This window comes from Xiphophorus hellerii, chromosome 15 (assembly GCF_003331165.1).
Source record: "Xiphophorus hellerii strain 12219 chromosome 15, Xiphophorus_hellerii-4.1, whole genome shotgun sequence".
NCBI classification, from domain to species: domain Eukaryota; kingdom Metazoa; phylum Chordata; class Actinopteri; order Cyprinodontiformes; family Poeciliidae; genus Xiphophorus; species Xiphophorus hellerii.
This window is the reverse complement of record NC_045686.1, coordinates 4,780,915-4,800,264: the sequence shown is the minus strand read 5'-3', so window position 1 is coordinate 4,800,264 and position 19,350 is coordinate 4,780,915. Positions and strand designations below refer to the sequence as shown.

Genomic DNA, 19,350 nt, shown 5'->3' with positions numbered 1-19,350 from the left:
AATCCCATCATCCCTTCTTCTTAACGTCTACATGCTCCCTTTAGCTCAGATTATAATTAATACCTTTATTTGAATGACTAAGTTTCAATTATTGCACCTAAAAAGTAGCGATCAGGCCTGAAATCTGGGTTTAGTGGTTGAAATGTTCTGAACCAATAACCTAAAATTAGAGCCTTCATGTTTAACTTTGACCCCAATGTGGAAGAAAAACCAACAGAAACCAAAATGTGTTCAAAATCCTGAACTAAAAATACATTTAATGACGAACTGACACATTTATATGCACAACATTTATTTTTTAAAAAAAAGACAAAAAAAGGTAACATTATATACAAATTAAATATAAAACCCCAGAAAACCAGCGTTTGAATTAAGTTAAGAGTCCAGGAAGAGTCACTGAAGGTGAAAATGTGTTTCATTGTTGACTCCAGGTGAGCTGCAGCGCTCTGATTGGCCGATACCATCAGTTCATAAAGGCCAGGCACTGCAGGTCCAGTTGGAGCGTTCAGGTGGTCCGGCCCGGTTCAGAAGTCGGCGTCCAGCCTGAAGGTGTTGTCGGTCGGACCCGACATGACTCCCATCCTCTGGTACTCCCCGACCCGCTTCTCAAAGAAGTTGGTCTTCCCCTCCAGAGAAATGTTCTCCATGAAGTCGAACGGGTTCTCCGACCGGTACACCTGCAGAAACAGAAACAGGACAGGAGGTCTCACTCTGCTGAGAATCTAGGATCCCAGAGGAAACTGCAGGCGTGTTCAGACAGGCGTCTGTGTCGCTCTGCTGCCGGTCCATCAGAACCACACGCTCTGATGGGTTCCAGCAGCAGCGCTCAGCCCCCATCACTGGCTGAGGTCCGTACCCCTGCGCGAATCATCACCACACACCGGAACCGGGCCGCAGCCGACCCGGTTCTGTCCGTACCTTAGAGAAGCCGAGCTCCAGTAGCAGCCGGTCGGCCACGAACTCGATGTAGCGCTTCATCATGTCGCAGTTCATCCCGATCAGCTTCACGGGCAGAGCGTCAGTCAGAAACTCCTGGACAGAACCAGAACCAACATCAGACCCAGCAGAAGCTTTAACAAAACATTTAAAACTCAACTTCCCAGAATTCATAGAGCTCAACCATTTTTATTTTAGAAAACTAGTTCATGAGATTCTTAAAGTGGGAAACAAGGGTAGGAAAGAAAAGCATGAGAGAGGAACCAGCAGCTCCCAGTCTAACCAGTACAGTCCCAGTCTTCCCAGTTTAACCAGTACAGTCCCAGTCCTCCCAGTCTAACCAGTACAGTCCCAGTCCTCCCAGTTTAACCAGTACAGTCCCAGTCCTCCCACCTGCTCGATTTCCACGGCGTTCCTGATGATATTGGTGACAGTTTCTGCCGGCGGTTTGTTCACCAGATGTTTGAACATCAGGCAGGCGAAGTCGCAGTGCAGACCCTGAACGCAGCACAGAGACGGTTACTACCGAGCCATCGATCAGTTATCGGTTATCGATGGGCTATAAATCACCTCGTCTCGGCTGATGAGCTCGTTGCTGAAGGTCAGGCCGGGCATCAGGCCTCTCTTCTTCAGCCAGAAGATGGAGGCGAACGAACCAGAGAAGAAGATTCCCTCCACAGCGGCGAAGGCCACCACTCTCTCTCCTGGGCGATCAACAACACAGCTGATCAATATTGGTGCCACGGCAACGGCGGCGTGAGGTCACAGAGGGCGACGTTACCGTAGGAGGCGTTCCGGTTGCCGATCCAGTTGAGCGCCCAGTCGGCCTTCTTCTTCACGCACGGCAGCGTCTGGATGGCGTTGAACAGGTATTCCCTGAGGGTCAGTGAACGCAGCGTCAGAGGGAGGCCGGCCAGAGCTCCCAGCACCACCAGTTAGAGCCACTCACCTCTCGCTGGGATCCTTGATGTAGGTGTCGATCAGCAGGCTGTACATCTCAGAGTGGATGTTCTCCATGGCGATCTGGAAGCCGTAGAAACACCTGGCCTCCGTCACCTGCACCTCCTGCGTGAAGCGCTCCACCTGGTGGCCGAAACCGGGAACAGCGTGAGCGGGATGGGTCCGGCCGGAAGAGAGCGGCTGGACCCGGCAGCGGGTTCCTCACCAGGTTCTCGTTGACGATGCCGTCGCTGGCGGCGAAGAAGGCCAACACGTGGGAGATGAAGTAGCGCTCCTCGTCCTTCAGGGACTCCCAGTGCTGCAGGTCTTTGGACAGGTCCACCTGCACGCACATCGCCATGGCAACGCAGGTTAGACAGAAGAAGCAATTAGTGAAGGGCAGCGGCTTAAAGTCTCAACAGTTCAAGAAAAAGGTTCAAAACCTAAACAGTCGATATCGAGTATCGTCCAACTCGATTTTGAAGATTTAATCAGAATGATGTCAGCGCAGCTACGGCAGACATCTTGTTTGACAAAAATGTTTACATAGCTTCTATTCATTACAATTCTGGATAGATAAAATTAGTGAATCGCAGCATCTAAAAGACTCAAGATTGAATGTCTGAGTTTTGAAGATTTAATTTTTGGAGTGATGTCAGCACAGCTACGGTGGCCATCTTGTTTGACAAATGTTTACGGCTTCCATTTATTTCGAGAAATTAGTGAACAGCAGTGGCTATAAGTCTCAATAGTTCAATAAAAAGGTTGAGTTGGATAAAAAATAATATTTTTTGAAGATTTAATATTTTGAATGATGTCAGCACAACTATGGCGGCCATCTTGTTTAACAAATGTGTTTACAAAGCTTCAATTATTTTCAACTTTGAATTCAGGTCAATACATTGGAATACATTTTTATATTTTTTAAGTTAGGACAATGAAATCATAGTCTTAGGAGAGTGAAGTAGTTTTATATCTCAGACACAAAAAGAACAAAGAAATAAGTTGTGAGCTCATACCCTGGTATTGGTTTTAATAATAAATAAATAAATAAATAATGGAATCATTCATTAAATGATTTTCACTAGCAGGACTTTAAAATGACTGAGCAGCGAGTTTATAGAAAAAAGAATCCCATTGACTGAGCAGCTAATATCAGATCTCACGCTTTTTTCTTACCAAAATTATTTGTTAATATTAAGACATTCTGATAAAACTGGCTTTATTTTGCTAGTATTACATATAAATATAAAAATAAAATCAGAAACCTGACCTGAACTTTAAGTTCTGATTGTTGTTGGTTCATGTTTGGAGGAGAGGAGCCGCACACTGTAGAATATATAGTATGTAGGGTTTTTACCTCCTCTGCCGTCCAGAAGGAGGCCTCTGCCTTCTTGTACATCTGCCAGATGTCGTGGTACTGGATGGGGAAGATGACGAAGCGGCGAGGGTTTTCCTTCAGCAGAGGCTCCTCTTCCTCAAAGCTGCTCTTCTTCACCACTTTAGGCTGGAAAACAAGAGATCATTAGCTACAGTCTCCTGCAGCACACAATCATCATTTTTAATGCGCTTTATATGCATTAGTTTAATATTATAACTCAATTTAAGACCAAACATAGCTACTTTAAGACAACAAAAATGTGTAACATAAATAAAAATGCCACATTTTGTAAGACACAAATCAATTTGCAGCTAAATAAATAATGTGAGGAGCTGATCTGACCTAAACTGGAGGAAATTTAGATCGTGGCGCCTAAACTTCCTCCAGTTTCGGCGCCACGACCAGCGGCTGTCAGCCCGTTCAACCAGCACTATATTCCGGTTCATATTCGGATCTTTCTCCGGAACATTTCCACAGACTCACCGCGGCTTCACTGAAGATCTTTCGGGCGGTTTTGGACGCCAGAACGCGGGTGCTGTTCAGGCTGGGAGGCTGGAAAGGAACAAATATGTTAAAGAGGATCAAGAAAAATATTTTAAAAGATAAATGTTCTAATAAATCCGGGCGGACATGTTGTTTTTTCCCGCTCTCACCGTGTTCTCTTTGTCCAAAGACATGCTGTCTATCTGACTGCTGAGAGTCTGTTGGTTCTTCACCGAGAGAGGGGAGCGCGCAGACAGCATCGTTAATGCTTCGGTTTCACACAAATATAAAGAATAAAAAGGAAGAATAAGAAAATTAACGTCTAAAGAGACTAAGAAAGGTCAGAAAGCTAGCACTAAGAAGAAGCAACGAACATAAAGACAGACAGCGGAGAATGAAGCGGCTTCTGTTGTCTGCTTGCTTTTCTATTGGAACCTTCCCGCTAGAACTCCCCCAGCCAATAGGAGCACAGCGCATGCCACCCCTTTAACAACTCAGCCAATCAGCTGATGGAACGTCCTTACGTACTACGTGCAAATACTGCGGGAAATTCAAACCGGCAAAAGTTACAAAACTGCTGAAGAACTGACGTTACAAAACAATTAAAACGGCCGTTTATGAAATATAAAAAAGGTTAGTAGTAAAATATGTCTGTCTTAGATCAAAAACAAACAGGCGTGTATTTAAACTACGACGTTAAGTCGTGGATGTCGATAACAGCAAAAGGAAATCCTTAAATGCTAAATTATTGTTTTATTCATTTAATAATACTATAAATAACAGCTTAAATACACTAATATGGTGCCATGATTAGTCTGTTTAATCACTAATCATGGCACCATGATTAGTGATTAGACACTAATCATTAATTATTACCATGATTAATGGTATAATGATCTAATCATTATAATCAATACTAATCATGGTAATGATTAGTATTACCATGATTGGTGTAACACTAGTCATGTTATTAGTTTGAGTAATCACTAATCAGTCAAATAACACATTTGACTTATTTTCCACAGAATACGTGTGTAAGCAGTGTAACTGCATATTAAACCCGCTTACTTGCGATGAATTCAACATCTTAACTTGCAACAGATTAAATTATGTAAACGTGAATCTATATAAAGACAATATAATAAAAGTGGGAGGAATTTTATGGTGTTTTTTGCGGCAGCTGCGTGCATCTGCCGCGCTTTTTCCTTTGTTTATGTCATAAAAAGGCGTTGTCAACAAACCTGTTCGCGCGAAAATATGCTTCATACAGAAAAATCAGCAGAATTCTTAAAAAATACGTACTGCATGCATTTTAGTGCAGTTATCGGTTTATTTATTTTGAAATCCCAGCAAACATGCCTACAATGAAAGAATACATTCCAGGAATTAGTCTCTTCCTTAATAATCGGTTTGATAAAGTTTGGTTTTACTGATAGATAGCTTTATAATTTGTATTTCTGTTGGATTACGGATATTTTTACCTTTTATAAAACTCGGATTCCGTTTTAAACTGAACCATTCTCCTCGGTTTTCCCTCTAAAATTTCCAGAAGTCTTTTAAATCCCTCTTCCCTCGCAGCTGACGTCGGGGCAATCTGCCCAGTAACTGTATCCAGGTTACCGCCCGCGGCGGCCGCTCATTGGATGTTTAGGAGTACTACGGAAGTTTACGTCTGCCACCTGGCGGCCTGGATGCCTGACATATTTTACTCCATGTATATATGGCGTGAAATACACTTTATATGCATATATATATATATATATAGTAATAATCAGAAATGATCAAATATAAACTGACAACATATTTAGGAAATGTTTGGTTTATTTCTCTCTGAAGAGTTTGATAACTTCAGTTTTTATCTGTAAAAGTGTATCTGTGGATCTTTTAATGTGAAGGGTTTCAGCAGGGAACAATATATGACCTTCAGAATAAAAGCACAAAATGGTTTAATTCAATGCAGTGAAGACAACATCGGTATAAAACTTGACAATGTGTGTGGCAGTGTAGCTGGGCCGCATCAGCTCAATAGCTCTGCAGAAACAATCAAAGAAGAAGAAGAAGAAGGAGTCATCATCATCATCATCATCATCAAGTAGCTTATTCTGGATTTAAAGTCCAATAAATTCCTTTTTGAGGAGGAAGATTAAGGTAGAAAGAAGAGAAGACCGGCTTTGGTCCTGGTGCAGCTCAAACTGCTTCACCTGAATGCGTTAAACACCTGAAACCAAACAACCAAAAGTTCTGAATTTCAAAATAAAAGCACTGACGAACCCAGAACCCTGCGGAAGTACTAACACGTACCAAGCTTTTCCACACTCTGCCATATTAAAAACCATAAACTTCAGTGTATTTTATTAGGAACACAAAGTAGTCCCTCACTGGCAAGTGGAAGTAAATCTGAAAAGTGTGGCATGCTTTTTTTATTCAGAAAAATTTTGAATCTCTTCCTGCTGCAGGTTTTTTTTGTTCAGCTCTGAACATTTCCTCTTCACAAAACATCTCAAACTCACTCTGAAAGTTTTCACGTTTAGCAGATTCTCAGTTGGACTTTGACTAGGCCATCCCAGCACTTCCAGGATTGTATTGTTTTTAGCTTCAAATATCTCTCCCACCATCATCTGACTTCCATTTCTCCACTGATGAAAAACTTTGTGTTTTGTTTTTTCATTTAAAATACACCAAAAAGTGAAAATATGAACTTTCGCAGCTCCAAATTAAACTCTGAAAAGGTGGAATTAGAAACTCAGAAGCCATAAAAATAAAAAAATAAATCAGTTTTTAGTCATTTTAAAGGTTTTTTTTTGTTACATTCCTGAAGTTTTTCTGTCCGGCGGTTCAGACGGAGCTGAGTTTCACCAATCCTCTGACAGAGTCTTCGTGCAGCGAGTCCTGGGTCACGGGGTCGTAGCGGACCTGCGGCGACGGGTGCTGCAGGTGCATGTGGGCGGGGCAGGGCAGGGCCCCCTGCGGCGTCCCGCAGGGTGTCTCCTCGGGGCTGACGAAGTGCTGGTGGTGGTGCAGGTGGTGCAAGTGCAGGTGGTGGTGGCAGTGGGAGTCGACGGCGACGTCCCTCAGGGTCAGGACGTCTCCGGCGCAGGACGGCAGCGTCGGCTGGGCGGGGCCCAGGTAGGCACAGGGCCCGCCCAGCGAGGCGGGCTTGGCGGGGAGAGGCGGCAGGACGACGGGGTCGCTGTGGAGCAGCGGCGTGGCGGCGGCCTGCAAGACGAACTTGGTGCTCTGGATGCACTGGTCCTGGTCACACTGGGAAGACAGGAGGGGACCGGAGTGAAGCTGGAACCCAAACTTATTCAAATCTGACCAAATCGTTTGTGCCGCCATCATTTTGAAGATATACCTAGCTCTCATGTGATGTCACACTCCTGGGAACTTTGTAGCCGACAGCCATCTTGGTAGGTATCTGTAACCAACTGTCATGACCGTTGCTATGGAGTTGCTATGACAACAATAAACCAGCCATGTTCTCCGTCTCACACGGATCAATCCTGACAGCAGCCATTTTGCTGATGTATCTTTCTCTTGCACATTGATCAAGAGTGTCACTATGCTTTGTTTTAGTTGGTCTGGAAGCCAGCTAGGCTTTCCACTAAGCTTTCCTACCAAGATGGCGGTTCAGTGGCGCGGTGGTGGATCAGACTTGTGGGAACTACGTACTAATAAATATAAAATGACAGCGGCACAAACGGAAATCTTTGCTGCATGAAGGTAGTAGAGTTGACAGGAAGCTCCGCCCCATGTTGCAGCCGCCCTGGGTGATATCCACCTACCATGTGACTGTGGAGCTGCGTGGGGGCGTAGCTGCCGCTGCCGGTCCCGTTGGACTGGGGGGCGGTCTGCGGCGTGTCGGCCTGGATCGGACCCCTCCTGTCGATCAGACTGACACACAAACAAGAGGAGAGGTCAGAGGTCAAGGCTCCAAACCCAAACTGATGATCTCAGATGAGTTGAACGGCAGCAGCAACTAGCAATATTAAAGGTTTCTATGTTTATTATCATAATCTATGAATGAGCTGGAGTGATAGCTTTATTTTGAAAGTCCAACACACAAAATGTGGCTACTCACTGGTTGCTATGGTGATTCCCTCCTTTTCTGAAGGACTGGACTGAAATCCACAGCTATTATTCAGTTCAGAGGTTTTTGTGTCTGTTTTTTCCTCGTGTTATATTAATATTAGTGGTGGGACTGGGCTGAAAATTTTAAATAAAAAATAATCAATTTTAATGCAATAAAATCTATGTGATTAATTAATCTTGTTAATTTAGATGAATTAAAATAAAATATAGAGTTGAATAATTATATGTATTTCTTTTAATTTCTTGTACATAAGTGAATAAGCTACATATTACTGTACATTCTATAATGAGTCGTTGGTACATTTATTTATTTCATGGTATATTTATTTAAATCAGAAGTTCTCCTGATTTACGTCATGATTTTTTGTTTTTAGTCTTGACTGAAATTCTTTTTAGTCCAGATTCTGAAACAGATTTTAGTCAAGATTCAGGTTTTTAGTTTGTTTTTGTTTTCTGACCCAGATTTTAGTCCTATTTCATATATGCCCTGTTGCAATAAGTAATAAGTCAATTAATCACACAAAAATTAAAACAAACTCAATAATTTCCATTTGCATGATTTATCGTTTTTCTTCCAAAACTCTGGTGTTTGGTCTCAACTAGCCCCTTTATTCAGTCCATTGAATTTGTTGTTTTGTTCATTTGTTCTGAATATTTAAAATGTCTCCCAGTTCCAGTGTTAAATGTTCATTAACACATTTAAATTATTGATTTTTGAGAATGTCTTCTTGCATTATATCAGTTGAAAATGGTGTCAAAGCGCAATATTATCGTTTATCTCAATAACGTCTGGGATAATTTATCGTCCAGCTAAATTAGTTTCTATGACAGACTTTAGCCTTGGTCTTGCTAATGGCCTCTAATTACCTCTGGTTACCTGAGTTATATCTGGTTACCATGGTTACCTGTACCAGCATTAGTGCTGGTTTACTGCTGACCTGGGAGGCAGCGGCCCACACAGCGCCGCGCAGCAGTTGGTCAGGACATTTCCGTAGCTGTACGGGTTGTAATTGTCCTTTCCCTCCTTTTTGGACCAGGTTCCTTTGATCTGAACGGGAACACCAGGGTTAAACCATTAGATAGGTCATGCTGGTCTAACTGGGAGCGCTGGGATACTCACGTCCTCGTTGGTGGTCTGGTTGGAGCTGATCAGGTAGGTATGGAAGCCCGACAGGCCCACGATGGACCAGACGGAGAAGAAGCACACCACCACCTCCAGGATGGTGCAAAGCGGAGTGAAGGAGTCAAACATGGAGGCTCACGACTCGGAAACAAACTGAAATGTTTTCATCTGGACTTGATTCATTTCCCCCATCAGGGAAGCTAATGTCCCTGTCAGGGAGGCGACACTTTGACCTTGGCAGTGCATTACTGGACGTATCGAGCTGTAGATGGTGGCAGCGTCAGGGATTGATTTATCAGAAACGCGGAGGGGAGGGGCTGTATGGGAGCTAATTAATGCCTGTGGTGGATTTTCTGTGTCAGATCTGAACTCCATGTTGGAAGGCCTGAATGTTTACAGCTTTTCCTGATCAGATTGGTTCTGCTTACAGCCAAATAGACGATGAATCCCAGCTAACAGCTATGCTACCCGCTGTGCTTACAGCCAGTTTTACACCCACTCTAACGGCTACGCTTACAGCAGGACATACACAGTGATGCTTATGGCTACCCTAACAGCTACACTTACTGTAACTTTTAAGGCTATGCTAATGGTAACTTTACAGCCAGGCTAACAGTTGTACTCACACAGTCATGCTTATGGCTACGGTAGTGGCTAAGTTTATCACCACGTTTACAGCTACGCTAACGGCTGCACATCCAGCCACACTGGATGTGCAGCAAAACTGGGATGAATTATCCAAAAATGTTGGTTCTGTCTGTTTATGTCAGCTTCCATAAACACAGAAGTGGAAACACTTCTGCTAATAGCAGAGCCATTTTTTGTCAAGACTGGATTTATAACCAAGTTATTTTGTGTTTTATATGTATAAATGTGACGTTTCCGTCAAAACAGGCGATTTGTTTTGTTTCAGAACTTTTACGAGCTCCACAAGCAGAACCTTTGGGCTCTGAAGGATATCTAGCTGGACTGTCTTTGAGTGTGGTCAGGAATCCGGTCCGGTTTGATCCTGGAAAACAACAAAGAAGAAGAGATTCATAACTTCTTTAATAAAGTTCACCCATTCATCCCGATGTTTCTGTTTTACAGTGAAGAACTGATTCACCAAGAAGATGTAATTTGTTTCCGTTTTTAAGCTAAATCTTAAAAAAATCCCCCCACAGTTAGACAGAAAAAGGTTTTATTGCTAAAACAAGCTAAATCTCATTGAGCTAATGGAGTTAGCGAGGTGTGAAGACAGGAAAACAGGCATCAGCAAACGGCCAAAAATCACCAGAAAACCACAGAAACATTTCAAAGTTTTAATCTTTGAGGGATTGTTTGTGTGTTTTAAACACAAAGACACCGAGGAGAAGTGAAGGCGTCAGAGGCTGCAGTTAATTTCATGCAGATCAAAGTCACCACTCTGTGCTGCATCTTTTTATAGCAGCGCTGCTAAAAACAAAAAACAAGGAGCACTCAGAAGAAAACACGAGTTTATCTGAGACTGTCTGCTGGTTGTTAAAAAGCCTCACAGCTCTGGAGTTTGAAGCTTCGGGCCACATAAATAACTTTAACGACCTGAGAAGAGAGTCTGGTTGATGACAGGAAAAAATCCCCAGAACCCAGTGATCAGGGTTAAACCTCCGTCAACACAGAAACTGCTTTCAACCGCCCGGTTCAGTGGAGTTAAATGTGTTAACATGACAGGTTTAAAACCTTTCCAACACAAAAACAGCAGAAAACATCCTGAATTATCCAGAAAGGATGGTTCTGTCTGTTAATATCAGTTGTTAGCAGTGGTGGGCATTCAATCCGCTAATAGCAGAGCTAGCTTTGAAAGCTAACTTTGAAATTGTTTTGCATTGTTTACATTTACATGGTGGGTATCAAGTCAACATTGTTGTGGTTAGCGCTTTAGCAATAGCTTCCATTAAATACTATGTTGTTTTAAGGCTTTAGCATTAGCACAACTAATACTTAGGATTAAAGTTTCAGCGTTAGCACAACTAGATTTTTTGTTAGCGGTACAATCAGTAGTTTTTAGCAACTGCATGAAGTTCCTCATGGTAAAAAGGAAAAAACTCATCAAAACTGGGATGAATTATCCAAAAATGATGGTTCTGTCTGTTCATATCAGATTTCATAAGTGGTGGAAACACTTCTGCTAATAGCAGAGCAAAATTTAAGCTTAGTGCTTTTGCAACTTTGAAAACATGTTGTGTCATTTTTTAACTTAGCACCTTAAGTTTAGCTTCAGCTAAATACTATGTTGTTGTAGCGCTTTAGCGTTAGCAGAAATAATGTTTATAAGTGTTAATGCAGCTAGCTTCTTAGTTAGCGGTGCTCACCATTGGTTTGTAGTAACAGCATGGAGTTTCTCAGGGTATAAGGATCATGCTTCGATGCCTGATCCTTTTTTTTTTAATTGTTTTCTGGAGCAAAATAAAATTTTCTGACTTGAAAAAGATGATTTTGGAAGTTATCCTAAGCCAATTTCCAGTTTTGGAAAAGTCAGGGATTGTAAGAAAAATCAGGGTCTTAATTAGGTCAATTAAACAAAAACATTTGAAGTGCGACTTTGTCTCTGTCTTTCTGTATTTTTATGCAAAGCTCCATCTTTCTGTCGCACTCTGATCTCATTTCATGCAACATAAAACTGTTAAATTACAGCAGAGATCTTTTTAGTGGGATAATTTTCTAAACACTCTTCCGTTGCAATCTGTGAATTAAAGGTTGGATTTTTCTAAAATGTTCTCAAAGTTTTGTCTCCTGAGTATTAGAAACCTTTCAGCAGATTTTTAAAGAGATCAGCTGCTGAGTCACAACAGAAAACAATGTGAGGAGGCGGCAGAAGCTCGGTTACTCACTGAGGACGACATGTGTGATGACGAAGGAGAAGATGAAGATGGTGAGGAAGGAGAGGGAGAGGATGAAGAGGTAGAAGAAGCGGTAGTTCCTCCGTCCGACACAGTTCCCCACCCAGGGGCAGTGATGGTCGAAACGCTCTGCAGCAACAAAAAACAGCAAAAATTAGCACATAAAGAACCTGGAAAAACCCGAGACTCAATGACAGATTGGAGAAAAATGTAAATCCATGGCTGAAAGTGACAGAAAGCAGAAACATACGAGGTAAACTGACCGACACAGTTGTCACAGAGGCTGCAGTGGGACGCGCGCGGCGGCCGGAAGATCTTGCAGGTGAAGCAGTACTTGAGCTTGACGGTCTGACCGTTGATGAGAACCTCTCTGGTGCGAGGCGGCGGCTTGGAGCAGCTGGTCGAGTCTGAAAACAAAGAGCGGCTCAGAGACGAAGCTACAGCTGCTGATACAACACACTCTGACCTCAGAGGTCAAGACCTGAGAGGTCAAGACCTCAGAGGCCAAGACCTGAGAGGTCAAAGGCCTGAGAGGTCAAAGACCTGAGAGGTCAAGACCTCAGAGGCCAAGACCTGAGAGGTCAAAGGCCTGAGAGGTCAAGACCTGAGAGGTCAAAGGTCTGAGAGGTCAAAGACCTGAGAGGTCAAAGGCCTGAGAGGTCAAAGAGGAAAACTGAAATACAAATGACTCCTGAAATAGAGCGACTAGACAAAATAAAATAAACATAAAAACATCCTGGAGGAACTTTGATGGATGGATGAGTGGTTGGATGTTTGGTGGATGAATATTTGGACGGATGGATGTTTAGATGCATGAATAAATGGACAAATGGATACATAGATGAGTGGATTGGTTGGATGTTGAGATGGTTGGATGGATGGTTGGATGTTGAGATGGTTGGATGGATGGTTGGATGTTGAGATGGTTGGATGTATCTTTGATGGATGAATTTGTTTCTTTGGAATCAGAAGAACTTTCTGGAGTTTCAGAAACAAAATGTCTTCTTCTTCCTCTGACGGCGTTGCCGTCATCGTCCTCCATGTTTGATCGTCTCCATCAGGAAGTAAATCAGGGAATGACTGTCTCCCAGAAATAGACGGCGACTTTCAGTTTCCATGGAAACCAGGAGGCGACATGTGACTCAGAGCTCCGACGGCGCGGAGGAGGAGGGAAACTACTGAACGACAAACTCCAGACTTCTGCAACAACGCCCACTAATCTGCGTCTCCATGGTTACCGATCTGCCTCTCCAGGTCGGCCGCCTCGTCGGGCGTCGCCCTGGGCAGGACGCCGGGGTCGCTGAAGCTCGCCCTGAACAGCATCCCCATGACGAAGACGAAGAGGACGGCGCCGACGGCCGGGATGGCCGGACTCAGGTTGGACGCCAGGTAGGGACAGCTGAGGACACAGAGAGACGGGCTGAGCGTCTCAACCAATCAGAGAGCTCGATACAGCAGGAGGAAACAAAACAATGAGACAAGTTATCATTTTTAATGAGGTTGGGGCCCAACGGGTTAAATAGCAACAAGTTAGGGGCCCAAAATGTTAAATTTCAAAAGTTAGAGGCCCAGAATGTTAACTGCCAACAAGTTAGGGGCCCAAAGGTGTTAATCAGCAGGTTAGAGGCCCAAAGTGAAAGTTTCCAACAAGTTAGGGGCCCAGAATGTTACTGAACAGTAACTCAGGGGCCCAAAGTGTGTAAAAGGTGTCAGAAATGATCATTTAGCTTCATGGAAGAGGCTGAATCCCAAATCTTCAGATTGAAAACATTTAGGATTATAATCTCCACTTTGGCAAACATTTAAAGTTTAACGTAAAGTTTTCGCATTTAAATATTCTGAGATATGAGCTTTAAACCCAAACGTGACTCACTCGAAGGCGAAGAAGAGGCCGCTGGTGAGGAGGATGAGCACCAGGGTCAGGTAGAACACCCCGGTCTGCCGCGCCATCATCACCCGCCCGTCGCAGTAGAACCGGTTCCGCCCCGGGAACACCTGCCACTTCCTGCGGGGAGTCCGGCCGCGGTGTCCGGGGCAGGACGGCGGCTCGGTGCCGGCGGCGGAGGACGATGTCGGCGGGGAGGAGCAGCTGGTGCTGCGGGTGCAGATCTGAGTGTACCGGATCGGTCCGTCCGGAACCGCGTGCTGGATCTGAGACATGAGTCCTGACAGGTGAGCGCGCGCGGAGATGAAAGGATAATCAAAGGTGCGCGCGCGGATGAGCCCGTATTTCCATCACGAACCCAAACAAAAGCGACCGGGTTTTATCACTATTACAATGAATTTGTTCTGTAAACAAACGCACGCACTAGAACCTCCGGTTCGGTACCATGTCCGCCTTCTCCGGACCCAGTGAACTGGTTCCGGTTCTGGATGGAAGTGGGTGTGATCCAGGTTACCGGGCGTTCAGATGGTCCGCGTCCGTGGAAAGGAGGAAAAGGATGAGGAGGAAGAGGAAGAGGAGGAGGTGAAGAGCATCCCGATCCTCCGCAGAGCCGCTGGAGCCTGCGGAGATCCTCTATCGCCACCAGGATGTGTCACTACACACGAAAAAAAAAACCTTCCAGTCAAAACGGAGGGCTTAGTTAACCATCTTTAGCGTTTTTATCTTTCAGTTTTGTCTGTCAGGTTATTAAGAAAATATGAAATAAAAACAAAATTTCTTGAAAAGCAAATAAATAAAAAATAAATAAATCCTAACAAACAAAAATTAAACTTCACTAAAAATTGTAATTTTGAAAAGTAGAACTTCCTCAGTAAGTTATGACAAAATATTTACAACCACTATAGCAAACAAACATTTTTTGTAATTATTTATTTATGAGCAATTTTAATTTCATGATAGCAGCCCTATTATTATTATTATTATTATTAATTATCATTTAAAGCTCGTTTTTTTAAGACATGGCATCTTCTAAGCCCACTTTTATTTCAAGTTGGTATTCTTATTTAAAAATATGTTCTATGTTATGTCTTTACATTTATATTGCTTTCACAGTTGCTTTCTATAAGTAAAATATTATATCTTAAACATTTTTATACTCTAGTGAGTCCCTTGTTTCGGTGTCGTTTAATCCGCCTCAAGAAGTAATAAACGATCTTTGGTTCAGGATTCTGGCTCTTTAACTTCTAGTTAAAATGTTTAGTCGTTAAAACGCAGTGAAAATAAAAACCTATAATGTATCTTCAGTGAGGTTGTCATATTTTTTGGGGTTTCTTCAGTAATTCCCTGGAAAATAATATCTGGTTCCTATTTTTAGTGTTTGTACCCGGGCGTTTTACGGAGACGGACCTAAACAGCATGACGGCCGCGGATGTTGGCGGAGACTCTGTTGTCAGAGCAAACCGTGATACTGATGAAAAGGACGGACATCATGTGTTAAAAGGTGAGCAGCTGCAGATTAACTGGAGGTTAAAACCGAACGGAGCCGAACTTCAGTCAAAAATCTACCGATTTAAGGTTCGGCTCACCTGCCTGCGGCTGCAGAGGTCAGGGGTCACAGACCTGTTTAAGGAGGACTTTTTGAAATGCCCCCAATTATTCCGATGATAATTTACCCGCTTAGACAAAAATCTGATTCCACTGTGTTCGTGTAAAGCCAGATCGGAAAGACACCGTGACATTGGAGAACACACTTTTCAGTTTCAGTGTTTTCTATTTTACTGATTCTGCTATTGCAGCTATTGATGTCAAAGCACTTAGAATAATATGAGTATGACAGATATATGACTCAACAAACCTTCGGAGTATTCACAACAAAACAGGAAGGACGCTAACTAGCTTCATAAGTCCCTCAAGCATGGTGGTGGAGGTGTGATGCTGTGGGCTTGTTTTGCACTATTATCTCCTCTGTTTATCAAAGTTGAGGTTTGGTCCAAACTGGGTCATCAGTAGAACCTGGTACCGATGTCCAAACATGTAGAGGATCCCCCGTTTCCTCCCTATGTCGGTGATTGCTGAGGTAGCAGCTGTATCCTGTGACATCACAGCTCAGCTGACTTCCTGTTTGCTGTGACATCACAGCTCACCTGGCTTCCTGTTTGCAGGTGCGGTGTTTCTGACCACAGTGGCCTCGGCGGGGATGATCGCTGGGTTCGGCTCCACGCTGGCGCTGGCCAAGAAGAAGAGCCCAGACTGGTTCAGTAAGGTAAACTCAGTCCAGCGGGAAAAATGTTTTCCAGAAAGAAAAATGGAGTTAATATTTTCATGCAAACTGGACTAATAAGACGGAGTTAGAGCCAGACTGGGAACAAATTAATTACAAGACTAAAGTCACAATATTATTGGAAAAAGGACATACAACAGTAAGTCAAAATAATTAGAGAAAAAAGTCACATGAGAATAAAGTAATAAGATGAGAAACGTTAGTTCAAGAAAAAAGTTGCAAGAATAAAGTTGTAAAACTAAGAGAAGTCATACTACCATAATAAAGTTATTATAATTCTAGAGAAGTTGTAATTTTACGAGAATGGAGTTGTAATAATAAGAGAAAGTCGTAATATGGGGAAAAAATGATATGAGAATAAAGTCGCATGACAAATAACGATAATTTAGTCCTCATATAAAAAAAAAAAAGATAATTCGTAGAATGAAGTAGCAATTTTATGTGGTGTCCTACACAAAAACAAACAAAATGAGTTGTGTTAACCCTGAAGTTTTTATTTTGTATCAGTTTTACAAATAAAGACATAGTTCACCTTTAAACACATCAGCAGCATCAAATTGTTACTGGTAGCAGAACTTAGAAACAATTTTATAAATGACTGAATTTATTCTGCTAATATTACAATATTAGCAGGATTTGGTGTGAATTTAAGCAGAAGAGCTTCAGGTTTGGTGTGAACTCCAGCAGCATCACTCTTCCTTCTAATCCGGTTTGAAAAGTTAAAGCTGTGTTTGTGAAACGATGACGTCCGTTTTCCCTCCTGATGCTCGATCCGGCGGCGGTTCTGAGAAGGAGGCGGCGGTTCTGGTCCGTCGGAGGCGAACAATCCGGCCGCTGTTCCTCCGTTCTATTTCCGTCACACAGCGGGCTTTGTCGTTGACGGGAGATTTGATTTGAGCTGGAGGCCCCGGCGGCTTTGCGCTTGTTTCAGTTTTACTGGAAAACAGAACCGAACCGAAACAAGTCAGGAAATCATATTTCTCTCTTGAATTAAACCTTCATCAGGTGCCAAATTGTAAAAATCTCAAGATAAAAGGGCCAAAGTTCAAAAAGACCAAAGATTCAAGGGCCAAAGTCTAAAATGGTCGAACATTCAGGGGCCAAAGTCTAAAATGATCAAAGATTCAAGGGCCAAAGTCTAAAATGATCAAAGATTCAAGGGCCAAAGTCTAAAATGATCAAAGATTCAAGGGCCAAAGTCTAAAATTATCAAAGATTCAGGGGCCAAAGTTCAAAAAGACCAAAGATTGAAGGGCCAAAGTCTAAAATGATCAAAGATTCAGGGGCCAAAGTCTAAAATTATCAAAGACTGAAGGGCCAAAGTCTAAAATGATCAAGGATTCAGGGGCCAAACTGTGAGCAACTCTGTGACTCACAGTAACAGAGTTACGCAGAAATTATAGAAACTAACAGAAATCATAATGTGAAAGATAATTTCACGTTATTTTCATAACGTGAAATTATGAAGATAAAGTCATTCCAGTCTGCTGTGAACGATTTCCACAGCAGGAGTCATGTGCCTTCTGGGCAGAGATCTGATTGGACGTTTGCAGAGTTCTGCCCATATTTGGTCATAAAGTTTCCTGTGCTAGAACAGAAATTCTAGTGCGTTCTAACATCGCCATGGTTACAGTCTCTGGAATCCTATTGGTTGCCACCAGACAACTTTGGCAAATAGAAGGAAAATCTCCATTTTAAGGTAACATGGACCCAACCAGCTGCTGAAAAACCTGTTTCCTCTGCAGGGTGTGGCAGCGACGGCCGCGGCCCCCGAGTCCGGGGCCTCCCTGGCCCTCAGAGCGCTGGGCTGGGGCTCCCTGTACGCCTGGTGTGGAGTGGGTCTCCTCAGCGTCGCCGTGTGGAAAGCTCTCGGTGTCCACAGCGTACGTTTGTTTCTAATAATTAGGAAAGTTTGGAATATATCTGGAGAGAATTCAAACCAGTGATTGAAATTTACAAAAATAACTGAAAATGAGTTCAAATTAATGTGTAAAAATAAAAATAAAATGTTTACTTTGGTTAAATAGATGAATAAATATTTACTTTAAAGTAGGGAAGTTTGCAGGTTTCTGATTCTTTCCATGTCTCTTTCAGTTGGCAGAGTTCAGACAGAAGATGGAGTTGTTCTTCCCGGCCATCCCGAGGAACCCAGAGGCTGCAGCCGGATCAGAACCGTTGGACTGGGACGCCATCTTCGGGTCCAAATCACAGGGATCAGCCAGAGACTGAAAACCAATCTGGCCCTGTGGAGATTTTACAGCTTGGAAATGTGAAATTATGAAGATAAAGTCATACCAGAACAAGAACAGTCACATATTGTAAATAAAAAATATTTAAATGTTGTGAAAGTTTAAGTTTTATGGAGGATTTTTTCTGGTATGTGTCAAACTTAAGGCCCGGGGGCCAAATATGGCCCACCAGAGCTACTTATGTGGCCGTCTAGTCACCAATGGGAGACAAAGTAGAACCTTCAAAAAACATTTGTGTGCTGAAATATTTTATCGATCCAATCAAAGCAGTTCCCAGTTTAAAGACAAATCACATTAATCAGTCCCTCCAGATTTTTGTGATCATACAAAATCAAAAAACTAATTTTAAGCAAGTTTTGCCTTATTTGATGTCAAGTTATTGCCTCCAATTAATATGGCAAGTAACAAAAAGTCACTTTTACTGTCATGCATAAACGATAACAAAATCAGTCATTTTGATTGAAAAAGAATCACAAAAACAATCATGAAATGCTGGCGCGGCTGATCAATGTGAAAATATGTCAAATATATAATTTTTACAAGTACTTATAAGTAGGCATGATTTTTTTGTTTTAATTGTAAACTAAATAAATCAGTGAAACATTTCCTAGAGTTTTTAGTTTTTATGCATCTTCACATCTGAATCTTCTGATCTGTGAGACGTGAACTGTTCTGGTTTTGCACTGACTTACAGTCTGATGTTAAACTTTAGCTTAAATTGTCTCCAAATTTCAGTTTGATAGGCCTTTGATTACACTAGTTAAGAAATTACCTTTATTGATTCGTTTTAACCTCATGGCCAGATGATAATATTTTTCCACCAACAGTCCAGCACTTTGTGGTCCTTTGTGGTAAATGTCAGATTTTTAGTAAGACAAAATTAAGCCTGAATGTTGAGATGAACTGAATGTTTTTGTTTCTGCGCCAACGCTAAAATTAAAAAAGCTAAATATGTTCTCAAAACATCAACCCGTTTATTGAAGTCATGCAGACCTACGGTGGTAAAATTACAGGTTTTTATAGAGTAAAAATGACTTTTACTCTAATAATTATGACTTCCTGTTTTTTAAAAAATGTTTACAAAATGCATCAAACTTCAAACCAACATTTTATCATCCAAGGT

General features: G+C 42.4%; 3 protein-coding genes and 1 non-coding gene across 4 annotated transcripts; 1 reads left to right on the top strand and 3 right to left on the bottom strand.

Moving 5' to 3' along the window:
• Positions 1-275: 275 nt before the first annotated feature.
• Positions 276-5,342, bottom strand: rrm2 (ribonucleotide reductase M2 polypeptide). The gene is made up of 11 exons (XM_032584517.1): positions 5,221-5,342; positions 3,910-4,007; positions 3,740-3,808; positions 3,236-3,382; positions 2,102-2,218; positions 1,886-2,019; positions 1,718-1,812; positions 1,507-1,640; positions 1,330-1,434; positions 919-1,032; positions 276-677 (listed from the first exon to the last, which is right to left on the bottom strand). Exons 2-11 carry the CDS (start codon positions 3,997-3,999, stop codon positions 525-527), a joined length of 1,158 nt encoding a protein of 385 aa, XP_032440408.1. The 5' UTR covers positions 4,000-4,007; positions 5,221-5,342; the 3' UTR covers positions 276-524.
• LOC116734759 (small nucleolar RNA SNORD94) lies at positions 748-880 on the bottom strand. Its single transcript, XR_004342264.1, has one exon. It is a non-coding gene; the product is annotated as a small nucleolar RNA SNORD94 (small nucleolar RNA).
• Positions 5,343-5,542: 200 nt separating the features above from the next.
• Positions 5,543-13,972, bottom strand: LOC116733709 (probable palmitoyltransferase ZDHHC14). Its single transcript, XM_032584516.1, has 9 exons — positions 13,686-13,972; positions 13,051-13,211; positions 12,076-12,219; positions 11,804-11,941; positions 9,915-9,963; positions 8,952-9,054; positions 8,770-8,879; positions 7,525-7,633; positions 5,543-7,000 (listed from the first exon to the last, which is right to left on the bottom strand). The coding sequence occupies exons 1-9, from the start codon at positions 13,970-13,972 to the stop codon at positions 6,575-6,577; spliced, it is 1,527 nt and encodes a 508-aa protein (XP_032440407.1). The 3' UTR covers positions 5,543-6,574.
• Positions 13,884-18,832, top strand: tmem242 (transmembrane protein 242). The gene is made up of 5 exons (XM_032584518.1): positions 13,884-13,984; positions 15,073-15,198; positions 15,860-15,960; positions 17,724-17,861; positions 18,073-18,832. Exons 2-5 carry the CDS (start codon positions 15,114-15,116, stop codon positions 18,205-18,207), a joined length of 459 nt encoding a protein of 152 aa, XP_032440409.1. The 5' UTR covers positions 13,884-13,984; positions 15,073-15,113; the 3' UTR covers positions 18,208-18,832.
• The last annotated feature ends 518 nt before the right edge of the window (positions 18,833-19,350 follow it).

Coding starts and splice junctions, on each gene's coding strand:
- rrm2 (XM_032584517.1), bottom strand. CDS start 3,999: ATGCTGTCTGCGCGCTCCCCTCTCTCGGTGAAGAACCAACAGACTCTC. Junction 2,020..2,101: donor GCATCGTCAACGAGAACCTG/GTGAGGAACCCG, acceptor TTCGGCCACCAG/GTGGAGCGCTTCACGCAGGA. Junction 678..918: donor TGGAGCTCGGCTTCTCTAAG/GTACGGACAGAA, acceptor CTGTTTCTGCAG/GTGTACCGGTCGGAGAACCC.
- LOC116733709 (XM_032584516.1), bottom strand. CDS start 13,972: ATGTCTCAGATCCAGCACGCGGTTCCGGACGGACCGATCCGGTACACT. Junction 9,055..9,914: donor CTCAAAGACAGTCCAGCTAG/ATATCCTTCAGA, acceptor TCCGCTTTGCAC/CATCCTGGAGGTGGTGGTGT. Junction 7,001..7,524: donor CGCAGCTCCACAGTCACATG/GTAGGTGGATAT, acceptor CTGTCTTCCCAG/TGTGACCAGGACCAGTGCAT.
- tmem242 (XM_032584518.1), top strand. CDS start 15,114: ATGACGGCCGCGGATGTTGGCGGAGACTCTGTTGTCAGAGCAAACCGT. Junction 15,199..15,859: donor CGGACATCATGTGTTAAAAG/GTGAGCAGCTGC, acceptor TCCTGTTTGCAG/GTGCGGTGTTTCTGACCACA. Junction 15,961..17,723: donor GCCCAGACTGGTTCAGTAAG/GTAAACTCAGTC, acceptor TTTCCTCTGCAG/GGTGTGGCAGCGACGGCCGC.